Source organism: Centruroides vittatus, unplaced genomic scaffold (genome assembly GCF_030686945.1).
Source record: "Centruroides vittatus isolate TY-2023 unplaced genomic scaffold, ASM3068694v2 contig_579, whole genome shotgun sequence".
NCBI classification, from domain to species: domain Eukaryota; kingdom Metazoa; phylum Arthropoda; class Arachnida; order Scorpiones; family Buthidae; genus Centruroides; species Centruroides vittatus.
The window spans coordinates 513,678-530,790 of record NW_027122347.1 but is presented as its reverse complement, the minus strand read 5'-3'; the positions used below and the strand labels follow the sequence as shown (position 1 = coordinate 530,790).

Below are 17,113 nucleotides of genomic sequence, written 5' to 3'. Positions count from 1 at the left end.
GCACGTGTCGATTTTTCTCCCGTCTCGCTGATTATTTTAATATATGATATTTTAAGGGTTATATAACGGGGAGAAAAACAAGACGTACAATCTACTGAATTTAATTCTAGATGGAAAATTCATTAAAGAATCATCAACCGCCCCTTTAAACAGAAAGACATTAGACAAGATCCGGGTAAAGAGCATATTTAGGAGGCAGTTTAAGGGCTCATATCTTGAAATTCATACAAAAGATATGACTAAATCTTGTTTGGGGATATTTACAATTAAAATAACTAGATAATATCCTTTACTTTATTTTAATCTTGTAATATTCATTCTTATCTTCGGAAATCTAAAATTTGTAAATTGAAAAAACTCCCAGAGAATTTTACTACAAGGATCCAAAATCCACAGTGAAAAAAAGAGGCCAATGCCAATAATTTTGAGAGAAGCCAGCGCACTCCAAACGATAAAGAACCTTAATTATGAGGGTAATAACTTAGGATAGGGGGTTATAAGCTACAGCAATGTTTTTGAAGGGCTCGAGAAGCAAAACTATTCAAGCAAAGCCCGCAGCGATGCTAAAGATTTAAAGGATTTTGTTGAAAGCTTAAAGACGTTTATTATCACTCCAATAACTTAGAAGTTCCCGGTTTGATGTTACAGTTTCTGTCAACTAAACTTAATTATGAAGCCAATAACGTAAATGATACCATTTCTTACCGTTTTATGCCCCCTTTTTAACGTTATTTTTTCCTCCCCGCTACTAAAATCACTCGGGTCTTCAACTTTCGAAAAATCTCCACGCATTCCAGAAATGGAAGAATTATAGAAGAGAATTTTCAACGATTTTCGGCAACAATTAACTTTAATTTAATACATTTAAGTTGTTTAAGCTTAATTAAATTCGTTTTAATGACCTAAAGTGCTCATTTCCTATTAATAAGCGAATTTTAACGTGTAATGTAATGCGCCTAAACGTCATCAAGGGAGCAAAAGTATCGGTTAAGAAATGCCCTATTAATGGCGTAATTATAAAGAAAATTTTGTATTAAATTCGACTTATTAACGAATTTCGATGGTTTTTAATGTTTACTTTATGAATTCTTTCGAATGGGACAAAAAAAATCCTAGGAACTATATTCCATATCGGATGCATCGAGCTGTGAAGTAGTGGCGCGGTTCACTTGAATGTGGGTTTGACAGCTTCAAATGGAGTAGTGCAGTCTGTGGGCCCGTTAGTTGCTTGTTGGGCGGTTGACGATGACTGACACTGACTGACACTATGGGGAATGCGTGGAAGTTTATCGTCACATGGATATTAGCTGGTGAGTTCGAAATTTGCTACATTAATTAAAGCGTTTAATTAACGTTTTCCCTCTAAAACGGGGTATTTCGTTGTGGCCCCCTTATTATGATGTCGCTACGTCGAGGGTTTTTCAATATGGTAAATCACGTGTTCGAACCCGATTTACCTCAACACGTGTTAATTACCTTTTCGTTTTGCCCCTTCTTCCCAAATTTGAAGGGGTGTCCAACGAGCCGAGTTGTTGCAGAATTTAGCCCCCTCCAAAATTCAATTTTTTTCTTTTGTTATAAAGTAATTTGATGACGGTATTGAACAATAAATTAATTAGTTATTAAAAAATGCTAATTAATTCTAATCACAATTAGAATTAATTGCGTTCTAGCTTCTCGGTGTAAACTTAAGTGAGCTCGTTATTTTGCTAACGCTTCCTGAATTAAATTATCTCTCTCCCTTTTTCTACCACGATGCGGATTTTATCAGATTTTAGTGACTTTAAACAGTGTTTATATATAATCTACTTACGTATATTTTGACACATTCGAACCCTTCTGATGTAGAATAGCATAAATTTTAAGTCCTAAACCCATATTTTCGTTAAACCGAGTTTTTATCTATCTATATAAGGACCTTTAACAGATTTTAACACCTTTAGGATCTTTCTACTCAATTGGATTTAGTCTGGGATATGTGTTATAGCAGATTCGACTCCTTGGTGTATTTCCTTTAACGAGGTTTGTCCCCTAATGTCAGTTTTCAGGGCCATTATCCTCTAAATAGTTGGCTTTGGCTCCTGCTAAAGCTCTCCTTATCCGAGTTTATCTGCTTTGATACAGATCACTGACAGATTTTGGCTGCTTTAGGACCTCACAACATGTTTCGTTAAGTTTTCGGCAAAATTTGAATGTTTTTCGAACGTTATCTGCCACTCGACACTCCCCTAATTTGATTTAATCCTCCGTTAAGTCAGTTTTATCTGCCCTGATACAGATTGTTAACAGATTTTTTGCTCCTTTAAGGGATTTTAAATCTATTCTTTAGTACGTTTCGAGTCGAATTTATCATATAATATGTTATTTTAATGTTATAAAATGCTAATATTAGCTTACTTGTTATACTTTAAATTGAACAGTCTTCTCGTGTTTAACAGTTTGCTCCATAATCTAAAATATGATTTATCCGAAGTATATTTAAAGGGGATATAATCCCCTTTAAATATATTTAACTAGATATATATTTTATCACAGATCGACCCTGATGGTATTTTCTTTAACGAGGTTTGCTCCCTGATGTGTCTACAGAATGGCTACCCCCTAATAGCCCCGTTTGTACCTCTGTTAAGTCTCTTTATCCAGCCCGATACAATCTTTAACGGATTTTATCTCCTTGAGCTGTGTTTATACTTTATCAAGGTTTCGTGTCCATGATGTCGATTCCTCAACAGAATTAAAACTACTTGGAAGACCGTTCGCAAGGCTGAAACTTTTCATTAGTAGCTAGAAGGAAAGGAATGGGATTCCTGCCTTAAAGACAGCTATAGGTGGAAGGTAAATTAAATTAAAATGTCACAAGGGGAGCAACAATAGTAAAAATCCAGCCAATTACACGAAGGACGCAGAAATGTAGCAATGGCTGCCATTAGCGACTCTTCCATGAGAGATTTAATTTCCCGACACAAGATAACGCAAACGCTAATTGAATCAAGTAAATGCCTTCGATACCAAACAATGGGTTTGTTTGGTGCAAAATTAAACATCCGGGGCATTTTTGTTGTAGTTTTCTTCCATATCTGCAGAGAGGCGAATTAAAATAAATTATATTATTTGCCCGTTTACACTTCACTCGGTGCCATTCTGAATTATTTGTGACGTGTCTTCTGTATGCAAATATTCCAAGTTTTGTATATTTCTTGTGTTTCGGATTTCTACATTATGTGTTCCATGTATTCTTTATGTCTTATACATGCAAATATATATCTTTTACTGTCGCAGATCCTGTCTTATATGCTATTTTAATTCAATACCGTTCGCATTTCTGGACTGGTGTTCTGTGTATTGTTCTATGTATATCTTGTATGGTGTACGCAGATATTTTTCCTGTCTTTAGTCTTTACAGTATTTTGTTGTATACGCCTCTTACTTGCTGTCTATTATTAGTATTCGAGTTTTAGATTTCGTGTATGCAAATATGATACGTATTCTTGTACCCTATATCCAGAGTGTTAGCGTTTCATATAATCTCACATATGTTTAAAATTCTGAGATAAATAATATATCTATTACTTTGAAAATTTCTTTAGTATAGTGACGCCATGACGAAACAATCCATAATAAAGAGTTTGGAATCCTAGATAAGCTATCATCGCTAATCCCTGAGGAACTGATCGGGTCCCACCGCGCCATAAGAGAAGTCAATATTCTTTTCGATTCCATCCCCATGCATAGCCATAAGTTCACGCTACCCTCGTTAATACGTCTCTCGTTATAGCATTTAATTTACTAGTAAAAGAGCACTCCAACTGATTAAAATATATCGAGATCTATAGAAAACTTTCCCGAATTAACGTCGATTATAGTAATAAATGCCGTAATTAGTTATAACCGTCTTTTAAACTAGCCTAAAGTTCGCCGTAAAAAAAAAAAAAACTAAATACCCTAAATGATGATAATTCGTGCAGTATTCGAATAATAGAAATGTCATTTAACTGTATGTAAACTGTTTAAAATAATTCAGTCTAGTTATCTTACTTCAGGGGAATTTTATATCCCTAGCCATAAACGACAATATTTGCCTTAATTAAACTTTCAAACATCTCAGTTTGCTCTTGAATGCCGAATGTCACGCACTTATCTCACTTGTCTCCTACCATAACCAATATACAGAGCAGACCCAACCTGGGTGTTTTCCTCCTACGAATGGTTTATGTAGTTCTGGTATCCGCTTAGAGACCGTCATAAACTTTTATGACATTAATCGTAGGCAGTACACGCGATTCTTGTTTATCGACACCGTCTGATGTCGGATTCTAGTCACATTCCACGCCTGAACAGAAATTTTCGTGATGCCAACCAATGAAAAAAAAATATATATATCTATATATATTATATTTGATAAATAAACTTTTTATAGCCATTGCACACCCTTTATCCTTTTTTTAATGGGTCCGGTTGTCGTTTAAATGGCACCCGATCGTGTTACAGGATGAAAGGTGAAAAGTTTTTTGTGATCTTAACAAGTTTAAACTTGTCTTAATGTATTTACAGTTATTTCTGAGGATTTTTTAAATTGTATTTTTGAGATTTTTATGGGCAATTAGGCGTGGTATATATTAAAAAATTCGATTTATTTTTTTTTGTGTGAATTTTATCTCCAAAATCGAATTAGCCTAACGTTGTTTTTAACTTGAATTTTTAGTGATAAATTCCTCAAAATTTAAATTATTTTCGAAAATCAAATGTGTATAATGAGTAGATATTTTAAAATTTAACACCCAAACAGTTGAGTTGTTTTTTTAAATAAAAAATATGCATTTATCGATTTTCAACGGACTGGAGTTCTGAACTTTCTTAGGGATTCTTCCCCTTTAACAAAAGCGAACAGTTCCCATGTTGAATATACACATAACGCTAACAGGGATCCCTTAACAGGGCATGTATTAAAACTCCTCTTGGCACAGCCCCGAGCCCATTTATTCCTCTTCCCTAACACGAAAAATCGATTTTATTTGCAGCGCGAGTTACGAAGGATCCAAAACTTTTACAACTGGCAATAAAAAAAAGAAACTAGAATAAATAAAATAAAATTTGCTGTAAAAATAAAATTTTATTCAAGATATACGCAGTAGTGTCAGTCAAAATTATAAAATATGAAGAAAAAAATTTACGAGCATCAGGTTGCGTTAGGAAGCAACAACGCTTTAACAAATAGAAAAAAAAATTCCAATTTTCTATTCGACTCGCTTACAGAAACCAAGTTTAAGAGGGGGGGAAAAGAAACAAAACACAACAACTGCATCTTTACAATCCAATCTTTTATTGGGTGGAATGATTAGAGTACACAAAAATCGAATCTTTTTCTCAACAGGGCCACTTTAATGCGGGAAGAAGCACATCAATTTGGGCGTAAACCTTTTGCCTATTTCGCATTTTATGTTTCTTCTCTGTATATTTTTTCCATTCTTGTCTTTCTCCTCCCCTTCTCTCTATTTCTCTCTCTCTCTCTTTTTTAAAGGGGTCTGAAGTGGTCACGCTTCACTTGGTCCGAGTTCTTTTATCTTTGGACTCTGGACACACAAACGTGATGTTGTAAAAGTGTTCCCTCGCCCTCCTGTTCATTACAGGTCCCACCATTAGAAAAATGGCAGCTGTGTAGTCCCATGCAATAAAAGTTTTATGACGACTGCAGTCTGTCTCTCCCTCCTCCCGAATACACTGCTTTTCCTAGATAGTCGGAAAAGATAAAACGCACTAATTCCCTGACATTAGCATGCTAATTGTTATACCTTAATCAATTTTCTGCTTTTGTTTTTTTCCTTGACAGGTGTGGCGGCTCAAGACACTTTCTATTTTAGCCCCCAGCCGCGAGATTTGGAAGTAATTAAGGGTCACAGTGCCACGTTGGAGTGTGGCGTATCGAACAACAAACACATCACCTTCTATTGGATGCTCGAAGACGAGAAGGTACAGAATACGACTCGAAGATTTCAACAGGGAAGTAATTTGCACATAACTCGAGTCGATCCCCAGCATGATTTGGGTGAATTCAAGTGCATTGCAACTAATATATCGACCGGCATTTCGCTGGTGAGTCAGGCCGCTCAGATCAACATTCAATGTAAGTATGGTTTATTTACAAATCTATGTTTATATTCATGAAAAAAAAAATGATAATGTTTCCGAGTCTACAACACGGAATATACGAGTTATTTTAGTTATAGTTTTATGTATAAGCTACCAGATATGACACTATTATCTTTCGTATGTTTCGAGAAAATCGACCCGGTAGTTGAGCTTAAAATTAGGATTTACGAGCAAAAAGCGCTGCTGTAATCATCCTTCCTGTCACGGTGTTGTATGACAATTACTGTATGTTGAGTCTGTCTTTATTCCTGTTTTTACATAAATTTATCTATGATATACATTTTGATGTACTGTATCAAGATAATACATAAAACAGATTGAATTTTTAAGGTTTATATAAGTTTGGACAAAAGTATTTCAATCCTTAAAGAAATGTGGCCATTTTTATCTCTAAAATGCACAGAAATTTATTTCAAATGGCACTTTTTATTGTTCAATCTTCATAATAACTCGAACGAGCACCGTGCTGTGTTTAAACAAGGGCCCATTAATGCTAACTTCATTAATATTTCTATAAATGGCTCTAGTTGTAAGCCTATAAATTCTATTACCAAACCCGCGTGTAATCGCCATATTTATAAAAATCAAATTTACGAGATCGCCATCTTTATGAATTCTCAACAAAGCGCCATCTGCATGCATAAAAACGCCATTTTTATAAATATTCCGAATAAAAACAAAAAGGTATTAATTCGTAAACATCGTGTATTAATTCTATTCTCCGTAGAAAACAATAGAGGGGGAGGGAAATAGAAACGAAAACTGTAACATTTATTAACTCAACGACAATTATTCAAAAATATTTGTTTATGAAATTATATTTGACAGTGTAGGCGTCGCTCTGCACGTATAACGGCGTCGTACTTAAACAGATGTACCTGGTACCAGCACTGGACGTATCTGATGTATTATAACAACTCTGTAATGTCTCCGTGTGACAACTTGATGGATAACAGCAGGAAAGAACTCTAAATCTTATGTTGTTACGTCAATAGTTCCTAGTACAAGTCCGAAGCGAGAACCAAATTACACTCACAACCTCGTCACAGAATGAATGACATCATCAAAAACATTCCCTTTCGTTAAAAAAAAAAAGGGAAGAGAAAGGAGGTCCTTCATACCTTAACTTCTTTAGATCGTGATTTCAGGTAAACTCTTTTGTCGAATGGTTTTTCGTGACTGGGGTAATAATATCACTCCAGTTACTCAAAAATCGATTCTCCCTTACTCTCTCTCCTTTATATATATATAAAAAAATAAGGTATTTTCCTCCTCCTCCCGAACTATAACCTTGTCAATCATCTGTCAATCGATTATTAGTTTAGGGGGGTGGAAGATGCATTAATATAACTACTACAGTCGAACTAACAAATCTAACTGGTTCATCCATTAGTCTATTAGGTGCTGATTTAAGTGATGAAATTACTTATAAATCGATTATTGCTAAGTTACTTAACTTGTTATGCCCCTTAATTGTTTAATTAGGACAAATTCTAACTCAGGAATTCTTCCTTTTAGCAAACTTTGATTTGTTATTACGTTCCTTTGCTGTTTCAGTATCATTAGGTAGATAGAGTGAGACGAGAAAACAAGGCCGAGTGGATAGTTCCTTTTTTTTTTTTTATTTTCTTTTCCTTATCCGATTCATTCGTTAGGATCTGGACTTCTGTTTGCTCTCCTGTCCCCTTCGAACAAATCTTTCTTCTGACTCATTTCTTTACCTGTCTGTCTGCCAGTCTTTTCAACACTTTCAATGCTTATTCTTAGTTTCTGTTTTCTTTAAACCTCCGTTATTTATTCTGCTACTTCTGCGTAAATTTTTGCATCTGATGACTCTCTTTCTTTGCTGTCTGTCTATAAGAAAGGCGAAACTGTGTTTATTTTTATTGCTGCAGTAGTAATCCTTGTCTATTACCACCAACTCTAGAGAACAGTGAGCAATTTTTCCTGCTTATCTCCTTTCTTCCTCTTGTAACTTGCGAGTTTTGTTAGTAACCTCATTCCTAGTGTCGGATATAGCGATTTACAACTTGCTTCCCGATTAAAAAAACCTTTGTAAGTGGACTTTTTTTCCCTTCCTCCTCCTTTTTTTTTATTGTAAAGATTTATGACTCGGTTTTTAGAGATAAAATCCTTAAAGCTAAATCTTGCAAACCTTGTAATGGAATGATATTAAGTTAATTACTCATCTCGCGATTAAAATTCTTGTAACGAAAGATAGTTGTTTTCGATTAAACAAAAGTTTGTGGTGGAATAAAATCCTTGTAGAGGAAATGTAACAGTTTATTTTATCGAAATCCTTGTGAGAAAATTGAATTTTTTCCCCCTCTAAATGACTTTTTGTGTAAGCATCTAATAATTTAAAGCTAGTTACTGTGTAAAAATCTGTGTAAAGGGTCGTGTTTCTTGGGTAAAAATTAACTGTTGTACAGTACAAATAGAGAAATTTTATAATTTGTAAAGGTTTTTCAATAATGCAGACTTTAGTACAGATTCTATTTCTTGAAGAGGACCTGTACCTTCATTGAAAATCTTTAATACTTTAGTTTACTGATTATTTTAAAGATTTGAATGTATAATCATTCATTAACAGATTCCATTACAAGAAAGAGTTTCCACTTGTAATAGAATCTGTCAATAAAAGTCTTCAAATTTCTAAAGATATTTTAATGCTTCAGTAAATGAAATTATCCATACAAATTCTGACAGACATAATTTTTTTTCCCTTCCTTTTTTGTATGAAGAATAACAAATTCGACTTATTTTTCGTGTTAAAAAAATCAGAAATCCTACAAGAAACGATACTCGATAACTTATAAGGATGAATTCACGTATTCTAACCATCATGTTGGAGTAAAACAGGGTGAAAGAAGGTATTTTCGAAACATCAGATAAAATCAAAAATTCAAACAAACGTAAAAAAAATAGAGAGAAGAAGAAGAAGATCTCCTTCAGAAACACAATTTCAATTTTCATGGAAAATTAAATCTTGTTGGATATCCAGAAAGACATGTAGCCGTGATTTGTGGTCGAAAACTTCACATTGTGAATGGATGATGTATGAACTTCTCTCCATTATGCCTGCTGCATGCAAGAGCCAGTTAAATGAGGCAAGGCTGCATTCAATACACTTTGCTTTGCTTCTATCAACACCGAAAATTTCCTTTTATGATATCTTAACTTTACCTAAACTTAATTTACTCCATAAAAGCATTTCTTAGGAATTTGATTACTTCATCTTGTGTGATTTTTTTCCTGTTCCTCTTTTTACCTTTTTTTTGTAGAAACTTCCCTTTCCCAATAATAAAAAAAACAAGCAACAGTTTTAACCTTTAATGGAAATGCGCTAGTTAAAATTCGGGTCTCGAACCCTTTTAATTTAAGCTTTTTATTAAGTTTAATTGAAGGAATAAATCTCGATCAAGTAGTAAATTCTGTGGGTTTTTTTTTATAGATTACCTTTGAAGGAACATTATTTTACTGTTCCTTTTAATAATGCCTAACTCTTTTTGTTACAGTAAGCACTAGAGGTATCAATCAATGCATTTTAAATTAAATTTCACAATAGAATCCTTCTTAACCTGCGTTTTCTTATATCTTCTAAGTGCCAATTTCTTCCAATTTTTATTATTTTCTATGATTTCTTTTTTTTTTTTTTTTTGCAATTATAAAGCTTTTACGGGTCTTCTTTTATCTTAATGAATGTAAATATACAATTTTCATACACCATGTAGTAATAACAATAATGGTCTGGGTTAAGCCAATGAACTGTGCTAATTAGAAGAACTTTATTCTAAAATACAAGAAGCTTTTTCAAACTTTAAGTGTACTAAAACACTTACACGTGGTAGGAAGAGCATGATTTACGTCATGTTCTCGCTGTTTTTACACTCTTCGATGTGTAAAAACAGCATATAAACTCCAAGTAATACAAGTTTTAAGCCAAGAGAAAGCTTTCTAATTGTGAAAATTACGCAAGAAGTTCCAGAAAATGGAAGAAATGAACAGTTTAAAGATCTGAGAAAGCGCAGGTTAGATAGGATCTTGTTCCTTTTATCTGTAAGAAGTCCGTTATACCACAACGTGTACCACACGCTGAGTTTCGACATTCCCTACTTTAAAAATCGATAGAAAACGAGCGAAAGTAATAATCGATTAAAATTCGATCAGATCGATCACGCGACATTAATCCGTCTTAATTAAATCGACTCTGATCCCGATCGATTTATCTGAATATCGATTTTTTTTGGAGATTACCGCCAAAGCTGGAAGATGGTTTGGAAGCGCATTCAAACGTTTCCTTTTCTACCCTCTAACGACTTGTGTGCAGGAAAAAATACATCAAAGACACCTACCGAGTGGGAGGGAGGGTGCCCCGGGCTGTGGCTCTTCTAGTAACTTATCCAGATTGATGGAGCACCCCCTCTTCAGGAAGGATCCATTCCTTGGCTTAAGTCTAAAAGAGATGGCGCTGAAAACCGGAAATATAAGAAAGTGTTGCCAGTTCTGTTTAGCTACTTTCATTCTTTTTTTTTCTTATTTCATTGCGGTTGTTTATTGCCATCTGTTTCTTTGCACTTCTATAATTGAGTTGTTATTGGTGCTAGAACTGGTGCGTGATCTGTTAACTGGTGAAGCGCTTCACTGCCCTTCGTCTATGCAGCGACGTATGAAACAGGAACGATCACGAAATATTTCTTTGACTTTTTTCAGAATTTATTCTTTGTAAAGAATGTTTAAAAGCGAAAAAAAAACTTCGAAAATAGCTATATAAAAAAGCGTGGAGACATTTCTGTGTTCGTGTAAATCATGGACCTAAAACTGCACTTTAAATCTGCAAAAGTTAGAGGGGAAAATACAGATTAAAAGTTGTGAAAACTTAAGAATACGAGCGATAAAGTTATGAAATATAAGAAAAAACAAATAGCAGAAACAAAAATTTGCAGAAATATATTAACTAAAGTTAAGAAAATTGTGCATTGTGCAACAATAAATTCATTGTTCCAAGTAGATGACAAGTTGTTTCTACGTAAAACCCGTGCGTAGTAAGGAAATTGGTGAAAATTTTAAAATAAATCCTTGCTTAAACCAATAAAAATCTAAGTAAAAACCTCTACAAAAACGGAAGTTCAGGTTACACTTTAAAGTACAACGGAATTTAATGGTGTAAGACTCAAAGAATATGGTGCATGAAGTAAAATAATGTTGGAATCTCACAACTTAATAATAAAATTTAAGGTAAATTTACTTTAAAAAAGTTTTAGAAAAGGTAAATAAATTACAAATTTCGAAAAAATATTCAAGAAAATAAGGAAAGTTCATAATAAAAAAGCGCCAGAAATTAGAAATTGTTCTTAATAAATCGCATTAATTTGAAAGTAAACACTTTTTATAATGTGTATTTTTAATTTATGCACAGTTTGAATAATAATAATTTAAAAAATGCATAATAAAATACGAGTGAAGTGTGGAGGTTTTAAAAAAAAATTATGCAGTCGACTGTCGTTAAAAACTACAAGAATAGACAATAATGATGAAAATGTATAGAAAATTAATGCTGAAGAGAGAGAGAGAGAGAGTTAAGTGTAAAAGATTTCAGGAAAATTTATAATTACAACTACGTAACATGGAAATTTTATATAATTCAGTCAAGATAATGCAAAAAGAACTCGTAAATGTCGACATTTTTCTTTCTGATGACAGAAATAATCATCGTGCTTTACTCGAAGACTACACAAGATCTAAATTTTAAAATATTCCACTGGAATATTAGATTTTTGCATACCAAAAAAAAATTTATACACCGTAAAATTTGCAAAACAAAACCTTAAATATGAAAAACTTTATAAAGTTGCAAACAGCCTCGTGTGAAATGCAACCAGCTTCTGCTGACAGTTTAATGCTGAAGATTACACCATGTTTATCCAAAAAAAAGGGGGGTAGGGAAGGAGAGTTTATCGCTAAACACACGATAAACACATAAATTTGTTAATTGAGGAGGCAATTTTTTGTCGTTTTGTCAACCCGCTAACAAATTATTGCATTTTCTAGTTCTGCGCATTGCAACTTTTTCGTAATTTTAGGTCTTTTAGCCCGGAGGCATCTGCGCTATTCTCACGAATAACAAAACAAGGAAGCAATCTGCAACTATTTAAAACTCTGCAAAAAGACTAGGATTTGCATAATTCGCATTTGTGAATACTCGGATAATAATTTTTTTCTTTTTTTTTTCTGGAGTAAATTTATCAGAGTTTTCATGAATTATTTATAGACTTTCAACATAAACACACGAAGGCGAGTAAAAAAAAATTTTTTTTTAAAATATTATTATTATTATTATTATAGCCGATCTTTTAATGTAAATATTTATTCGTTTTTTTTAATATTAATTATTAGTGTGTTTTCCGTGATGATATCGCTAATAAAGGTTTTCTTTCTGTTGCTATGATTTTATTAAAGGGAGCCAACAGCAGGCGCAGTGTCGTGTGGTCTTAATTTGTTTCCTTATCAAATAATGTAGCTTATAAGTAAAGGAATTATGCCCCGAATCCAAATAAGTCTTTCTTGCGTTTTTTTTTCGTGTGGAACCCCAATATAATTCGTTATCAATGCATTAGCAACGTTTTACGTCAATTAAAAAAATGTAGGGACCGCCTATGTACTCTTTTTGGCAATCCGCCAAGAATGTTCCATTTAACGCTTATTGGTTAATACTTTGAGAAATTAGATTTAGATATGAAATCTCTTTAATATTATATCTAAATTAGTTTTTAATATTTTAATTAGTTAATTGTTAGATGTTAAAAATGAAACTCTTGTTGATAGCTACGGATTTTGTTAGACCGTAGTATGGATTGCGTTATTTTGCGTGTGATTCGAGCGTTGTAAGCGGGAATAGTTTATACTGGTGATTTTTGTATCGTCTTACAATGTTTTTATATAAATAGTTCCTATAACTTATCAAGCGGGTCTAATTTTACAGGTTATCTTAAACACTAGCAAATGGCAGTGTGTAATTTAAATTTTCTTTATGACGTATAAATTATGTTCTTGTTTATATTAATTTGGTAACTTACGAAACGTAAATTTAATCTGCTATTTTGTGATATCAGACACGACGATGTAACTTGTACTGTATTGTTTCTTATGTGATATAGTAATTAGTACAGTATAGAAACTTAATAAAGATAACGTCTAACGTCTGTCAAACTTTTGCCACATTTGTACACACACACACACAAAAAAAAAATAATGCACATTGGAAGAGTCGAAAAAATTTCGCAAGAACAAACAATAGAGACAGAAAGAAAACCAGAAACACGTTTCATCGACCGAATTCTTGGTCAAGTTCCAGTAGAATGAGAGAAAAGTCTGGTGATTTCTTGAGTGGTTTTGTCAAGGAACCAACTGGTGATTCAGTTATCGCGAGAGGTGAACACTGAATAGAATGTAGTCTGCTCTCACATCACATCCGCACTGTTGATGTACTGATTGTGTATGATGCACATCCACCCTATCATTTGGTAGCGACAAAGAGAAGGAAGAAACGTAACTTAAATGGAAGGAAATGTGTTAATTATTTAAAATGCCCATCGTGTTTCTCGCGTTAGTGTGCGTGTTTCTTTTCTGTGTATTTGTGTATTCAACGTCGCGTGTTCCTTTTTGTTTGGGTCATATTTTGTATCTTTGTGTTCATATATCTTGCCTTTATATGCTCAGAAGTCTTTCGTGCCTTATTTATGTATTTTTCTTGTGTTTTTTTGGGGTTATTTTATGCTTTAATTTCTACATTCTTCGGGCATACTTGTGTTCGAGTTATGTTCGAATGCTTGCGTTTGTATCTATCTATATTGCACATTATGCTCGTTGTAAATCACATATTTGTGTTCATTTCTCGTATGCATGTGAGTCTGTGTGTGTGTGCCGGGGTGTAGATTTATTGCGACGTTTCAGAATGTGAGAACGGCATAGTAGACATATCCCTGCCCGATAATGGGTGTGTGAGACCATGTTGGGAAGGAACCCTGTGAGTCAGCGGGACCCTGTGATAAATGGGAACTTTGGGAAATGAGAATTACTGTTAAACACATCCCTCTGGGTGACGTCGTCGCATGAATATTCTTTGTTGTTGTAATCTCTGGCGTACAATCGTGTGCATCTTTAATCGACGTGACTCATTACGTCCAGGCATTAAATCTGACGAAAGCGTTTTAAAAATATATAAGTGTAAATATATTCACAATATAAGGCCATTTACGTGTTGGAGGAGGTAAAATTTTACTCCCTCTCAATCGATAAAATCGTTAGGAGTGCAGTAATAAATGTTGATAGTTGTACCAGGTTATTCCGTCGGTAGTTTGTTACTGTATTCGTACGGATGTTTGAACTGTACAGATATTGATTGGCTCATCACGTGACTGGGTGTCATTTGCTATTTTTATTATTAAAAGTGGATGTGTTGCTTGGTGTATAAATGATTTCTGTGGATGTATTTACTGGCGTCATCGTTATCGACTGTAGACGGTTACGCGTCTTTTTTTCTTCTTTTTTTTTGTGGTTTCTGGACCGGGTGGGACTTCACCTGTGACGAATGCTACCACAGTATTAATCTATGATGAATTCTATGATTTCCTATCGAATTTGGCGTTAAATTGGCTACCTTTTTAATGCTTTCCGCATTGTAGACGAAGGTTTGCTTGGTAAATGTTACTATAGTAATAATACTGGTTACTGTAAGTTGGAAATTTATGCTATTATTGAAATACTTTGCAGTAAATTCTAGTAAAAATTAACTAATTTAGAATACGTTGCAACAATTTTAACCAAAAAAAAAAAAATATGTTAATTTTTACAACAAAAGTTACATAATTAAACAAATGAAATCAGAAAGAATGGATATTAACTTGTTTTTAATGCCAAAGCAGTGCGACTGGAGAAGAAATGAGTTTCTCCAATCTCGAAAACAAATTAAAATATTCCATTGTTAATACTAATTGTATATTAAGAAGTAAGCTGTTGCAATAACTCCGTGTAAATAAGTTTTGTTATTGCAGTAGTCCCGCGCCGTCTTGATTACTATAGAAACAAATTGTGATTACACGTAAGTTACCTTGGTTTCGGGGAGATACGAACGATTACAATGCAAAAAAAAAAAAAATATATATATATATATATATATATATTTCTAAAGTAGCACTATTAGAAAAAGAAATGGATTCATTATCTTCGAGGAAGCACTAAATGCTCCATTTGTTGCTGCGGTAGCAGTGCGTCAGGGTCTGAAATTGATAAATGGGACACAGATGCTAAACAGAGATCTCGCCTTTGGTACTAAAGTAGCATTCCTGTTTGTCGTTATTTTTGAAGAAACCCGTCTCTAATCAGTTCCACCTGTTGTGGAAAGGTTGGTAGGGAAGCTATCTTCAGTAGGTAAACAGGGTGTTAAACTCAAATTATAATTAAAATAACATCAAGAAATGGGGGGATCTCTGGAAAATTATCTTGCTGATAGAAATCTGTTGCTAAAGTAGCATCGATTATCACTGTTAGTAGAAGAGTGTGGAAACATTTTCAGAGGAAAAATCTAAATGATTGTTACTGTGCTTGCGTAATGGGTGGTATTTATTATCCAGCAGAGTCGATTTTGTTACTAAACAAGTACCACTGTGTTGATATAGCAGCATTAGGAAAAGCTGAGTATAATTATTTATTAGTGGAATAACACGCGTTGCATAACACGTTGAATAATTAATTATTTTTGATAAACGTTTTAAGTTTAAAGTCAACTTACCCTGCCCATCTCTGCGTGAAAGCACATAATTTTTGTCGGCTCCCGAAAGTAATTTAATGCTACTTTAGTAATAAAATACATATATAACTTATACAGATAATAAATATACCCTTCCGAAAAGTTATAGATAAGGATATTTAAAGGTGTGGCTTTTTCTTGCATCTGAAAAATATTCACGTAACACGTCATAGAAATTGTTCCACATTTTTTGAGGTACAATGGGCATAATTTATTCAATATATAGTAACTAACTAGGATGTAATTCTCCTGGGTAAAATTCCAATTTCGATTTTCCTGGCTTTGGGATGGAGCCAAAATTTACAAGTTTTCATCCAACCGATTCGATTTCTGATTTAAATTTTAAAGTTTCTGCTAGAAAAGAATCTGATTGGTTAGTTTGGAAGCATTTAACCAATCGCAGCTGGATTAAAATTTAAAATTTAAACACTCCGTTTTTTCGTCGTCGAAAATATCCAGCAGGAGCGTTATTTATTAATTACCCAATCAGAGAATAGAAGATTAAAATTTCAAAATTTATCGTAAACTTGATTGGTTAAAATTTTTTTTTTTGTAAGACCAATTACAGATCATATAATTATTTACGTAATAAATTTTAAATTCTTTGCGCGAAACTTAATTGGTTAATTTAAAAAGATTTTAAAATTTAAATTGTCCAATGACAGGAATAGATAATAACGGTATTGTTGTTATAGCCAATCGGAGCGTTATTTGTTTGCTTCGAATTTTTAAATTACTTTCCGGCTTTCTCTGATTGGTTGATTGTTTTAAAAATAGCCAATACGACGCAATTATTGAGCGAAATCGAAATTCGCACGGTTTTTTTTTTTACAAAATCATAAATTAAACGATTCGAACGTGTATCTGAGAGGATGAAAATGAAAATAATATAAATATTTTAAAACAAAAGTTCTGAGGAAAGAGTGCGTTTGAACATCATTAATTCACTCCTAGCGAATGGCGGGTTTAATATCGCTCATAAGATAATTAGGAGGGTGGAAAAAAATTTTAATTAAATTGAGCTGTTAAGCAAGCATATGAAATATTTATATATCTTGCAAGAAGTGATTAATGCACTCGTCATTCTCAACTAATCTTATAAAAGTTGATTGGTGCATTCAGAAATGACGTCCTTGGCGTAACAAATTGGTCGGTTCG

At 33.5% G+C, this 17,113-nt stretch overlaps 1 protein-coding gene across 1 annotated transcript in view; it reads left to right on the top strand.

The window, feature by feature from the left end:
• The first annotated feature begins 1,178 nt into the window (after positions 1-1,178).
• Positions 1,179-17,113, top strand: part of LOC136979127 (inactive tyrosine-protein kinase 7-like) — a 45,688-nt gene continuing 29,753 nt past the window's right edge. The window contains exons 1-2 of the mRNA XM_067275054.1: positions 1,179-1,310; positions 5,828-6,121. Of these exons, the coding sequence (XP_067131155.1) occupies positions 1,268-1,310; positions 5,828-6,121 (337 nt within the window). The 5' untranslated portion in view covers positions 1,179-1,267. The remainder of the gene's footprint in view (positions 1,311-5,827; positions 6,122-17,113) is intronic.